Below are 15,074 nucleotides of genomic sequence, written 5' to 3'. Positions count from 1 at the left end.
AGATTAAGTTTTTTATGGTGTCTAGTTTAAGCTTTATCCTGGTTTAATATAGAGTCTAGTTTAAGCTTTATTCCTGGTTTATTATAGAGTCTAGTTTAAGCTTTAACCCTGGTTTAATATAGACTCTAGTTCAAGCTTTAATCCTGGTTTAATATAGAGTCTAGTTTAAGTCTTAATCCGTGTTTATTATAGAGTCTAGTTTAAGCTTTAATTCTGGTTTAGTATAGAGTCTAGTTTAACATTTAATTCTTGTTTATTATAGAGTCTAGATTAAGTTTATTATAGTGTCTAGTTTAAGATTTAATCCTAGTTTATTATAGAGTCTAGTTTAAGCTTTAATCCTGGTTTAATATGGAGTCTAGTTTAAGCTTTAATCCTGGTTTAATATAGAGTCTAGTTTAAGCCTTAATCCGGGTTTATTATAGACTCTAGTTTAAGATTTAATCCTGGTTTATTATAGAGTCTAGTTTAAGCTTTAATCCTGGTTTAATATAGAGTGTAGTTTGAGCTTTAATCCTGGTTTATTATAGAGTCTAGTTTAAGCTTTATTCCTGGTTTAATATAGAGTCCGGTTTAAGCATCAAACCTGGTTTAATATAGAGTCTAGTTTAATATTTAATCCTTGTTTATTATAGAGTCTAGATTAAGTTTATTATAGTGTCTAGTTTAAGATTTAATCCTGGTTTAATATAGAGTCTAGTTTAAGCTTTAATCCTGGTTTATTATAGAGTCCGGTTTAAGCATTAATCCTGGTTTAATATAGAGTCTAGTTTAACATTTATTCCTTGTTTATTATAGAGTCTAGATTAAGTTAATTATAGTGTCTAGTTTAAGATTTAATCCTAGTTTAATATAGTGTCTAGTTTAAGCTTTAATCCCGGTTTATTATAGAGTCTAGTTTAAGCTTTAACCCTGGTTTAATATAGAGTCTAGTTCAAGCTTGAATTCTGCTTTAATATAGAGTCTAGTTTAAGCTTTAATAATGGTTTATTATAGAGTCTAGTTTAAGCTTTAATCAGGGTTTATTATAGAGTCTAGATTAAGTTTATTATAGTGTCTAGTTTAAGCTTTAATCCTGGTTTAATATAGAGTCTAGTTTAAGCTTTAATCCTGGTTTATTATAGAGCCTAGTTTAAGCTTTAATCCTGGTTTAATATAGAGTCTAGTTTAACATTTAATCCTTGTTTATTATAGAGTCTAGATTAAGTTTATTATAGTGTCTAGTTTAAGCTTTAATCCTGGTTTAATATAGAGTCTAGCTTAATCTCAAATCATAGTTTATTATAGAGTATAGTTTATGTTTTGATCATAGTTTATTGTAGATTCTAGTTTAAGCTTTGATCAGAGTGTGATCATAGTTTATTGTAGAGTCTTATTTAAGCTGTTTATTGTAGAATTCAGTTTAAGCTTTGATCATTTATTATTATAGAATCTAGTTTAAGCTTTGATCATAATTTTTTTTTTAATTTGTTTAAAATTCTTCTGTAATTTATTAATTTATTTTATAAACTTTTAGTTTTTTATTTAAACTCAAACCAATTTTCATTGCCTTTTACTAATTTGATTAATTTTACACAGAGTTTTTTTTAAATGTTTTTATTTTCATTTGTGTGTTTTTTTTAACTTTTTTGTACAATTTTCCTAATTTAAACCAGAAATAGTAATAAAAATCTGAACTTAATTAAATTTGCAAAAACGTTTTGTATTTAACAACAGTTTTTTTTTGTGAGGCATTTTATAAATTTTGCAATAGTTTTTTTATGAGGCACATACAAACTCCCCTGACAATATGCCAACACATATTTTCATCACACGCATACATAAATACACTAGGACAAAGGGGACTTGCACACACACACATAGGTATATATTTGTGTGTGTGTGTAGATAAATTCCTTTATTAAAAAAAAACAAGGGGATTTTGCATAAATTTTAAGCACATTCTGTTGGATGCAATCATTTCCCATGAACAAAATTTTTCACTCTGTCGCTTTTTTGTAGCTGTTGCATTTATTATGGTAGCTTTTTATTGCATTTTTAAAGGATATTTTTTCTCTGTTCTATGTTTGTGTGCTTGTTATTTTAAAATTTTCGAAATTTGTTTTATTTTGCTTTTATTGTTTTATTCCCAATTGTACACTTACCTGCACGGAATGATCCAAATTATTGATAATACGTATCACACGTCCGGCACTACGTTTTATCGAACCCGATGTGGTTGATAATGTACCCAAATCCGCTTCCATTATTGATGGCTTACGACTGGCAGGTTTTGAGCCCCAGCCTTGATTGCCCGGCGAAGCATACCACATGCCGTTCTTTTTACCGTAACTCGCAGGCTGTATCGAACAAAAATTGTAAAAATCATTGCATTTTCCAAAGGTTATATAGATGAGTGGCAAGGAGCAGCAGCAGCAGAAAAGGGAGAAAAGAGAAGAAAGAGAAAATAGGTTGTTATTTGTTAGTAGATAAAAAATGTTACTCAATCAGTAGAACGGAAGTTTACATATACAGTTATATATAAAAATACCGTTAAACATTTGAATGTGTGTTAACATATTCATATGCTGCAGTTTGTTCGTATGTTTAAGTGTTGTTTTAAAAAAAGTATTATAAAAACATATAGTGGTAAAATTGTTTTAAAAACATTTATATAAAAAATGCAGTAAGTAGAATATTGCCTTGCAATAAATATATATCAACTCTTAACAGTTAATATAGTGACAGGCAAAACAATATATTTGGAAAAATCCTACTTTTGGATTATTCACACAACTTAACGAAACTTTATTTTCGAAATGACAGGATTTTTAATGAAAATTATTTAATACAAATTTTTCTAAATTTGTTAATTTTATATAAAGAATTGCATAAATCTGATTTTTTTTAAATTTTGGGAAATTTATAAAATTTTACGAAATACTAATATTTTAACGAAAAGTTTTGAAAATAATATTTTTATATATTCGTTCATTATAAATAAAGCTGAATTAAAACTGAAAAATTTTAAAAATTTTGCAAATTTGAAAAACTTAACGAAACTTTATTTTTTAAAGAAAACTTTTTATAATACTTATTTAACTGTATTTCTCTATTTTACATAAAAAAGGCACAAATAAAGGAAAAAAATAAAATTTTGTGATTTTAAAAACTTAACGAAACTTTAGTTTTTTTAACGAAAAGTTTTGAAATAAATCTTTTTATATATTCGTTTATTATAAATAAAGATTAATATAAAAATGGAAAATTTTTCAAATTTTTTGAATCTAAAAAACTTAACGAAACTTTATTTTTTTAAGGAAAAGTTTTTTAATATTAATTTAAATTTATTTGTTTATTTTAGAAAAAGAACTTCAAAAATCTGTTAAAAACTTTAAAGTTTTGTGAATTTAGAAAACTTAACGAAACTTTATATTTTTATCCCAGAATTTCTAAGCAAAAGAGTTTATATATTCGTTGAATTTAGCTTAAAATTTAATGAATTGTAGAAATAAATTAAAATTTTGTGAATTTAAAAAACTTAACGAAACTTAATTTTTTTTTAAGCAAGATTTTCGAAATAAAAATTTTACTAAAATTGTTTACTAAACATAAGACTATAAAGAAATCAATAATAAAAATAAATTTAGTGAATATAAAAAACTTAACGAAACTTTATTTTCAGCACGAAACATTTTTTAATAAAATTTTTACCAAATTCATTTACTTTACATAAGAGTATATAAAAATCGAAAATAATTTTAAAATTTTGTAAATTTAAAAAACTTAACGAAACTTTAATTTTTTAACAAAATGTTTTGAAATAAAATTATTACTAAATTCCTTTATTACACATAGAATTATATAGAAATCGATAACAATTTTAAAATTTTGTTAATTTAAAAAACTTAACGAAACTTTATTTTTTTTACGAAAAGTTTTGAAATAAAATTATTACTAAATTCGTTTACTATACATAAAACTATAATGAAATTGATGACAAAATTTTAGTTTAAAGAATTTAAAAAACTTAACGAAACTTTATTTTTTTAACAAAAACTTTTGAAATAAAATTTTTACTAAATTCCTTTATTACACATAAAGTTATATAGAAATCAAAAACAATTTTAAAATTCTGTAAATTTAAAAAACTTAACGAAACTTTATTTTTTCAACGAAATATTTTGAAATAAAATTATTACTAAATTCGTTTACTATACATAAAACTATAATGAAATTGATGACAAAATTTTAATTTAAAGAATTTAAAAAACTTAACGAAACTTTATTTTTTTAACAAAAACTTTTGAAATAAAATTTTTACTAAATTCCTTTATTACACATAACATTATATAGAAATCAAAAACAATTTAAAAATTTTGTAAATTTAAAAAACTTAACGAAACTTTATTTTTTTAAAAAAAAGTTTTGAAATAAAATTTTTACTAAATTCTTTTACAACACATAAAAGTATATAGAAATCGAAAAACAATTTAAATTTTGAGGAATTAAAAAATCTTAACGAAACGTTATTTTTTTAACGAAAAGTTTTGAAATAAAATTATTACCAAATTCGTTTCAAATACATTAGAGTATATAAAAATCGAAACAATGTTTTCACTTTTTAGAATTTCAAAAACTTGACGAAACTTTATTTTTTTAAAGAAAAGTTTTGGAATAAATTTTTTTGTAAATTCGATAACAATTTTAAAATTTTGTTAATTTAAAAAATTTAACGAAACTTTAATTTTTTAACCAAAAATTTTAAAATAATTTTATTAGTAAATTCGTTTAAAATACATTAGAGTATATAAAAATCTAAATAATGTTTTCACTTTGGGGAATTTCAAAAACTTGACGAAAATTTAGTTTTGAAACGAAAAACCCTTTGAATACAAATTTTGTTATATTAGTTTTAATAAGTTTTTAAAACTTCTTAATTCTTAGAAATATTTAGAAATTCTGGTAATTTTAAAAAACCTTAATGAAACTTTAATTTTTTAACGAAAAACGTTTGAATAAAAAATGTTAATATATTAAATTTTATCCAAATTATATTAATTCCGTAAAATTAAAAAAATGCTAATAGAAGGTAAGCATTTGAAGGAAATTCTATTTTTGAACTTATTGTGAAAATCCTAAAAGTAGGCAACAAATTTAATACTTATAATTTTTATCAGGCTCCTAAAAGTATGCTTTGATTTTTTAACATAATATATTGTAGGTCATTGTTTAATATTTTTGATTTTTATAATGCTCCTAAAAGTATGCTTTGATTTTTTACATAATTTTTGTAAAATCCTAAAAGTAGGCAATATTTTTTGGAATTTTCTTAAATATTCTTAAAGTATGCTTTGATTTTTGTTCTTTAAACGTTTAATAAATTTATTTTGTTTTAGAATTCTGAAACATTTTCTCATATTTTACTACAAAAAATTCTAGCTAAGCTTTATTTTAAACCAAAAGTAATTTCAACAAGAAAAACTCTACCATGAACTACTTTACAAAACTGCCAATTAAAATTGTCTTACTTTACCTCATAAACATTTCAATTTCACTGTTATATTACACACTGTTTAAATACCAGCCTAAATGTATGCAGCATGTGTCTGGCCAGCTGTATGAATATTTTTTGTGTATGTGTGAGGGTTTCCGTATGATTTTATTTGTATAAATCTGATTTTAATTAAATTCTTTGTAACAATTTTAACTCTCTTTCATACATCTCTTTCACACTCTCTATATATATATGAGTAAGTGTTTGGTTGGGTATTACCGTTTGTTTATAGAAATGTATTTGTGTGAAAGTTTGTGTGTTTTTGTATACATATGTGTCATCGTTTACTGTTGTTGTTTATTTGATTTAATATCAAAAATTTTTATCATGATTTTTTTCTTTTTGCATATTTATTTTTTGTTTGTTTGTGTTGCTTTTTTGTATTATTGAATCTATTTAATTATTTTGAATGTGTGTTACTAGCATTTGCTGAATTGTTATTATTATTATTATTTTTGTGAATTTGTGTGTGTGTGTTTTTGTTGTATGTTGAGGTGATATAGTGATTGTTTTATAAATCACAATATAATTGAAAATTCATTCATTCATTTATTTAGTTTATTTTTTGCTTAAAGTTTATTATGATTATTTTTGTAATTTTTTGTTTGCTTGTTTTTATTATAGTTAACTAGTGGGTTTTTTGTTTATTAAATATTCTTTCAAATAAATTGAATAATTTTAGCAATTTGTGTTATTGAAATTTTAATTTAACCAAAAGTAGATACAAAAAATAAACAAAATTTTAATTTGTAATCACAGGCGTTTTTTGTGTGGACTTCAATTAATTAAATAAAAGCAAATTAACAAATAATAAAAATAATTGTGGGCAGTTATTTTAGACAGTATTAAAATTTAGAGCAAAAATAATTGAATAATTTTAATTTAAAGAGATTTAAAGGAAAATTGTAAATAATAATTGTAAAATTTAAATTAAATTAAGAAATTTTTATTCAAGATTCAAATTTGACTTTTTTTTTTTCTTTGAAAAAGTCCTTAAACCTTAAAGTAACAGAAAATTACATTACTTTATAGCTAATAGGTTAAGTCCTATCAACTTTATTTTTAACCAACTCTTTTCATCACACACTTTTCATGAACAAAGTTTCAAAATTTAATCAAGGATTTCATTTTCATGATAATAACAGACAAACACACACACACACTTATTCCTTTTAAATTTTTCAAATACAAACACTGTAACACAATCTGTGGATATTAAACAAAACGAAGAAAGAAAAAAACAAACCAAAACAATACAATATAAAAATTTACTGAAATTAAAAACAAAATATATATATAGAAGTCTCACACCAGTGTACATTTTCCCAATTCATGTGACATACGTGTCACACATTTTATCGCTGGATGTATACTGTATACAACAACAAAAAATAAATAATACAATATGTTATTGTGTCTCTATAATGGAAAGAGAGCACGTTTGTATGTGTTGAACAAAAAATAATTGTTAATTTAATGAGTGAATTATACAAAAAAAACTGGCGTAGAAATGAAATAAAATTTCGAATTATTTGCCCAATGTCGCACAATTGCAATGGGGGAGACTAATAAATAAAAATTTAGCAGGTTTTTGTTAAATTTCTGAAAAAAAAAAATATTAAATCCCAAAAGTATGCAATGATTTTTGTTAAATTTTAAAAATATTTTTTGTAAAATCCTTAAAGTAGGCAATTAATTTTGAAAGTTTTTATTAAGTTATGTAAAATCCTTAAAGTAGGCAACGAATTTTAAACATAAATTTATGTATACATAATTATAATAAAACCAGAAATTTTTTAAATCCCAAAAGTATGCAATGATTTTTGTTAAGTTTTAAAAATATTTTTGTAAAATCCTTAAAGTGGGCAATGAATTTTGAAAGTTTTTACAAATTCATGTTAAATCCTTAAAGTAGGCAACGATATTTAAACTTTAATTTTAAGACCTAAAAGTATGCTATGCATATAATTTATAAATAATTATAATAAAACAAAAAAATTTTAAATCCCAAAAGTATGCAATGAAATTTGTGAAATTCTAAAAATATTTAAAAGTTTTTTAAAATCCCTAAAGTAGGCAATGAATTTTTAACGTTTTTGATAATTTATATAAAAATCCTTAAAGTAGGCAAAGCATGTTAAACTTTAATTTTAAGACTTAAAAGTATGCTAGGCTTATAATTTATAAATAATTATAATAAAAAAACAAGATGTTTTATGATATTTTTTAAATGCCAAAAATTATGTAATGATTTTTGTAAAATTTTAAAAATGTTTAAAAGTAGTCAATGAAGTTTGAACGTTTTTTCTATTAATTTATGTAAAATTATTAAAGTTGGCAACGAATTATAAACTATAATTTTAGGACCTAAATGTATGCTAATAAAATCTTTTTCTTAAAAATATTGAGTACTAAAAGTATGCTATGATTATAATTTAAAAATCCTAAAAGTATGCAGAGCATATTATATTTGAAATATCTGTAAAATACTTTAAATAGGCAACGATTATTAAACTTTTTATTTAAATCCTAAAAGTATACTTTAATTTTTACTACAAATCACTTTTCTTAAATTTGTATACATAAATACTTTAAAAAATATTAAAAGTATTCCCAAATTTGTGGAATATTTTTATATATGTAGTTCAAAAAGTAGACTACGAATTTCTAATTTAGTTTAAGATCTTAAAAGTATGCTTTATTTTATTAAAGTCTCAAAAGTAGGCATCGAATTATAAACTTTGATTTTTTTTATAACTGAAACCAATTTTCAAGAAATATGAGGTATTAAAAGTATGCTACGATATCAATTCGGAAACATTGTTTAAATCCTACAGATATTTTAGAGTTTTTTATGAAATTCTTAAAAGTTTTTTTGTTGAACATTTTTAAAAGTAAATTAATATTTTTATTGTTTTTAACTTGTGATCGTAAAATGTTGCCTTAATTTTCATTTCAAAAATCAGTTTTCATGAAATATTGTATACCAAAAGTTAACAACGATTTTTATATGAAAACATTTTAAAAATCGTAAAAGTATTCCAACTGGTCATGAATTTTTTAATTGATTTTGCTGGAAATTTGTAAAACTTCGCAAAAGTATGCAATATTTTTCTGAAGTTTTATAAATTTTGTTGTTGAAACTTTTTATAAATTCCTACAAGTAGGCAACGAATTTAAAACTTTATTTTGGTTTGAGATCCTTAAAGCATGCTATGATTTTTTATTAAAAAAATTCACTTTTTCTGAAATATTGGATACTAAAAGTATGCTACGATTTTCATTCGAAAACATTTTAAAAATTCTTAAAATTGTCATACAATTTTTTCAATAAATATTATTGAAAATTTGTATAAAGTCCTAAAAGTAGGCAACAAATGTTAAAGCTTTTTGTTGTAGATAAAAAAAAAGTATGCTTTGATTTTTATTTATAAAAAAATCACTTTTCCTCGAATGTTGAGTTGTTAAAGTGTACTAGGGTTTGTTATCAATAATTTGTTAAAAATTCTGAGAGAATGGAATGAAATTTATGGAATTTTTAAGAGACTTTTGTCTTCAAAGATTTGCTGAAAATCTTTATAGCATGCAATGAAATTTATGGAATTTAAAATCCTTAATTTAGCCAACCAAAATATCTCTTTTCCAGAAATATTGAGTTTTAAAAGTATGCTACTATTTGACTTCATAATTTTATAAAAATTGACACATTTTTTTACAAAATCCTAAGAGTTGGCAAAAATTAGAAATAAATTTTGTTCAAAATCCTAAAAGTATGCTTTAATTTTTTGTTAAAATGCAAGATATTCTAACTTAGTTTGTTAGTCCCTTTCTCCAGACCCCCGTATAAATCGTCTGCACAGTTTATTTTGAAAGGAAAAACGTATGTGGGTTATAAAAATAAATACAAATGAAAATAAATAATAAAATTTAAATGAGTAGGGAAAAATTAACCCACAACCAATGAGAAAACAAAATGCCCTACTTTAAACATAATAAAAAAAATTTTCTAATAAAAAATGCAAATATTTCAGGACATAATTAAAAATTTTGTTAAATAATAAAACAAAATCTACTAATTTTAAATAAATTATTGAAAATTATATTATTTTCCTTTTAATAGTAATGAAATTAGTAAAAGTTTATAAAGCATTGTCTACTTTAGGGCATAGGGTATTTCACAAATTAAAGAGAAACCATAATAACAAAAAACAAACCGGTTTACAAAATGACAATGAGATTTTGCAATAAACTCATGCTCTGAGAAAAATTTTACAAGACAGTGGGTTAAAAAAAAACTGAAAATAAGATTTGCGATGTATTGGTTAATTTAAATGGAATTAAAATTAAAAATATACATAAAATTAGGTATTTTTCGAAATTTTTTAAAAATCTTTTTTGTTATATAGCTATTTTTTAGCCCACTGTTTATTGTACTATACACTTTTAGTATTTTATCATATAAAATAAGTTTATTGTATGGCCCGTATTAAATAAGTAAGTAGTACTAAATTCACTACATGTAACCCACGTACGTACGTACATATATAAAAATAAATTTAATTTGCAATTTGATTTTATAGAAATTACATTAAAATTACATACTACATGTTCATGTCATTCAATTGAAGTATACAAACATACAGACTCTACGCATACTGTTATATAAATAAAAAAACAAATATAAAAAATATTTTTTATTTTTTTTTCAGATATTTTCAATACCATATGACAAATCTGAGTACAATAATATATAAAAAACCAGTATTCAATTCAATTTGCTGTAATAAATTGTATTAAAATTGTTGGGGTTACAGAATCAGTGATGAAAGCAATGCAGAGAAAGTATGTGGATGTATATGTCGGGTATGTTTACAAATTATTTTAATTATTTTATAAATGGTTTGTTATAAATAATAATATTTTTCATGTTTATTTGTTGAAAACATAACAAAAAAAAGAAGAGAAAAATAAAAGAAATACAAATAAATTGAAATTGAAATTCATTTGTGAAAATCAAATATAAAGTTAATTAATGTTTTGTTTTAAACACAACACAATAATGATGATAATGATGATTATTTGTAATTAATGAATTTTAATTGAATATGAACAAATAACAAATACATAAACAGGTTTTAATATTTATATAAAAAAACAAGAGAAACACATTTTAAATAAAATTAATAAGTTTAAATAGGTAAGTAATTTAATTTAATATTGAGGGCAACTCAAAAAAGTACTTTTTATGAAAATACAAAGTTCTGTAGAACAACAGCAAGTAATGTAAACTGAAGATTAAGATTTAAAAATTATATATTTGAATTCTAAAAATTATTTTTAAGCTACATTTTCATATTTATTACTTGTTTTACTGTGTTTGAAACTTTTTCCAAAAAGTACTTTTTTCAAAAACAAAAAGTAATTTTTCTAGAAAATAGTAGAAATATTACAAATAATGAAATATTTGCTATCTAACATTGATTAATACTTGATTTTACATTCAAAATATGTGTAGGCATGATTTTCTAATAGTTGGTACTATTTAAAAAAAAGTACCTTTTTAAGAAGAAACTAAGTTCTATAGACGAACAGCTAGTTTTGGAAAAATGTATGTATCTCTATTCTAAAAATTATTTTTAAGGTACAGTTTTATATTTGGTACCTGCTATAAAATAGTACCTTTTATATATTAAAATGAAAAAACACTTTTTTAACCAAAAACCTTATTGCTTGCTATTTGAAACAGTTTTTATGTATTTTTTATAGAAAATAACAGAAATTTTACTAAAACCGCAAGATTCGCCTTCAAATATTGATTTATAATACATATGTATGTTATATTAGTTTTGTGACAAATTTAAACATTTTATTATTCTATTTGGTACTTTTTATAAAAAAATATTTTCTACACCAAAAATCTTGCAAATGACCTAAACTGAAGATTATGATTTCAAAATAAATAAAGTCAAAAGACAAAAATAATGTTCAGAGACCATTTCTTACCATATATACCTTAAAAAAAAGTACTTTTTAATAAAAAAATCACAAATAATTACAATAAAAAAATTATTGTTTTGTTATTTGTTATGTTTGGTACTTTTTTCAAAAAGTACTTTTTATAAAACAAAAAGTACTTTTTACAGAAACTGTTTTGTTCTTAGATTTCAAACAAGTTTCATAATTCTGTTTTTTTTTTTGTAGTTTGGTATTTTCATGAAACTTTTTAATAACTAAAATTTATTATATAGAAGATGTCATCTTACCTTAGCATCTATGTTTGCAGTCTATTTTCACACTTTGTCACTATTTTATCACTTAATTAATTGGTTTATTTAATTAGCTTTATTTTAATACCAAATCATCTTTATTTTTAATAAATTAGAATGCAAATTCACAATTTTGTTTTTGGATGCATTTCTTAAAAACTTTCTCATCTTTATTTTTAACTAAATAAAATGCAAATGCACAATTTTGTTTTTGGTTACCATTTTAACTGTCTATGCACAAAAATTGATTGTTTTTCCATCATAAATATTACCGAAATTTAGATTATTTAGTTTTCAGCAAGTATTTTGCTACTTTATTAAAAAAAAAGTTTTATTGGAAATGTTTTGTTACATCTCCAACATATTTCATAAAAGACGCCATCTTGCCTTAGCATCTATGTTTGCCGATTATTTTCACACTTTGCCACTATTTTATCACTTAATTGAATGTCTTATTTAATTAGCTTTATTTTAATAACAAATTTATTAAATTTTCTTTATTGTTAACTAATTAAAATGCAAATTTAGTTCAAGTCTTAACAACAATCAATCACTAACTAAAATTGTAAAATAGTAAGAAAGAAGAAGAGAAAAAGAAACGGGTTTATTTATGTTTATGAAGAGTGCGTGTGATTGTGTATATTTATGTATGCAGTTTGTAGAAATGTTTTTCATTATTTACTTTCTTAGAGAGTGCACTAAAGAGTGCAATCAAGGCGAATTTATAGAAGGTGACGACAGAACTACAACAAATACAACATATACAAAAACAACAGGTACTTTGTTTTTGTAAAAAGATAAGTGAACTGTCAAAGTTGCCTGTGGTTGTTTTTGCTTTTGGGTTTGTTGTATTTTTCGCCACAACAAACACAAGTGAATTGACAGTTCACTTGTCTAAACAACTGAATAAAAAAAATAATCAGCTGTTCTTCTGTCGTCACCTTCTATAGATTCGCCTTGAGTGCAATTCTCCGAGTATAATTGATTTGTTTACATTTTTATTAATGTGTGACGTCATTGTGAGTGGTGTATGTGCTTGTGTATAGTTTACTTAGGCTGATGAATAGGTTTATGTGTTGTGTTTATTATTTGTTTTGTTTACATTTCATAAGTGACTAGTTGTTGGGAAATGTTTTAATATTATGTGGTGTTGTTGTTGTTATTGTAATAATAAAAGTGTGTATTTTAAAACTTTAATAAGGATTATAAAGTTAATCAAATGTTTCTTTACTTTAATATAAATATTTGTGAGTGTTAACACTATTGTTGGATGCATTTTTTTAATAAAATTGAGTTAGAAAGTACTTTAAGAATTTTGTTTTAATACCTATTGAGATTTTTTAAGATTTTTCAAATTTATAATTTTCAATTAAACCTAAAATTTATTTATTTTGGTTTACGTTATTGGTTATTTTACTACCTACCTATAATATTAACATTAAACAAAATCCTTAAAGTACTTTCTAACTCAATTTTATTAAAGAAATAGGTACATCCTACATAGTTTATAAAAATATTATTTTAAACCTAATAACAATAGTGTTAACACTCACAAATATTAAACAAATATTTATTTTAAAGTAAAGAAACATTTAATTAACTTTATAATCCTTATTAAAGTATTAAAATATACACTTTTATTATTACAATAACAACAATACCACATAATATTAAAACATTTCCCAACAACTAGTCACTGCTATACGACAGTTATTGAACTCACTCTCCTTAAGAAATGTAAACAAAACAAATAATAAACACAACAACATAAACCTATTCATCAGCCTATGTAAACTATACACAAGCCCATACACCACTCACAATGACGTCACACATTAATAAAAATGTAAACAAATCAATTATACTCGGAGAATTGCACTCTTTAGTGCACTCTCTAAGAAAGTAAATAATGAAAACACATTTCTACAAGCTGCATACATAAATATACACAATCACACGCACTCTTCATAAACATAAATAAACCCGTTTCTTTTTCTCTTCTTCTTTCTTACTTATTTTACAATTTTAGTTAATGATTGATTGTTGTTTAGACTTGAACCAAATTTGCATTTTAATTAGTTAATAATAAACAAAATTTAATAAATTTGGTATTAAAATAAAGCTAATTAAATAAGACATTCAATTAAGTGATAAAATAGTGGCAAGGTGTGAAAATAGTGAAAAATAATCGGCAAACATAGATGCTAAGGCAAGATGGCGTCTTCTATAAAATATGTTGGAGATGTTACAAAATATTTCCAATGCAAATTCTTTTAATAAAGTAGCAAAATAAATGCGGAAAACTAAATGAAATACCTAATCATAATCTCAATTTCGGTAATATTAATTATATAAAGCTATCAATTTTAGTGCATAGACAGTTTAAAAAAATAACTTTTTAAAAAAGTACCAACAAACTAAATGGTGAATTTGCATTTTAATTGGTTGACAATAAAAATGATTTAGTATTAAAATAAAGCTAATTAAATAAGTCAACTAATTAAGTGATATAATAGAGAACAAGTGTGAAAATAGCCTGCAAACATAGATACTAAGGTAAGATGGCGGCTTCTTTATATTATTTATTAAAAAGTTTCATAAAAATAACTATTTTAAAAAAGTACCAAACTACTAAAAAACAAAACTATAAAACATGTTTTAAATCTTAGAACAATATTAATTAATGTTTGAGTACAAATCTAACAGTTTTAATAAATTTTCTAACAGTTTCTGTATAAAAAGTACTTTTTAAAACAGGACCACCTAAAAAAAAAAACATTTTATTGTAATCAATAGTGATTTTTTTCCAAAAAAGGTTCTTGAACATTATTTAAGTCTTTCGAATTTATTTATTTTGAAATCATAATCTTCATTTTACTTTATTTGCAAAATTTATGGCGTATAAAATATTTTTTTTATAAAAAGTACTTTTTTCAAAAAGTACCAAACAGCATAATAAATAGTTTGAATTTGTTAAAAACTAATAGAATGTATTATAAATCAATATTTGAAGGTGAATCTTTCTGTAATAGTAAAATTTCTGTTATTTTCTGTAAAAAGTACTTTTTGTTTTGAGAAAAGTACTTTTTGAAAAAAGTTAAAAATACTACAATATATAAAAAAAATGTTTTAAATATCAAGCAATAAGTTTTTTGGTTAAAAAAGTGTTTTTTCATTTTAATATATAAAAGGTACTATTTTATAGCAGGTACCAAATATAAAACTGTACCTTAAAAATAAATTTTAGAAAGCAGATATATAAATTTTTACAA

At 22.7% G+C, this 15,074-nt stretch overlaps 1 protein-coding gene across 3 annotated transcripts in view; it reads right to left on the bottom strand.

The window, feature by feature from the left end:
- The window catches only part of DCX-EMAP (Doublecortin-domain-containing echinoderm-microtubule-associated protein), a 487,657-nt gene that overhangs the window by 28,141 nt on the left and 444,442 nt on the right, over nt 1-15,074 (bottom strand). For 2 of the 3 annotated variants that reach the window (XM_065502749.1, XM_065502748.1), the window contains one exon: nt 2,145-2,339. In XM_065502749.1, coding sequence (XP_065358821.1) covers nt 2,145-2,312 — 168 coding nt within the window. In that variant the 5' untranslated portion in view covers nt 2,313-2,339. Of the gene's footprint in view, nt 1-2,144; nt 2,340-11,799; nt 12,239-15,074 lie in introns of those variants that run through there. The other variant, XM_065502751.1, reaches the window with a different exon arrangement.

Source organism: Calliphora vicina, chromosome 3 (genome assembly GCF_958450345.1).
Source record: "Calliphora vicina chromosome 3, idCalVici1.1, whole genome shotgun sequence".
NCBI lineage: Eukaryota > Metazoa > Arthropoda > Insecta > Diptera > Calliphoridae > Calliphora > Calliphora vicina.
This window is presented reverse-complemented; position numbering and strand designations above follow the sequence as displayed.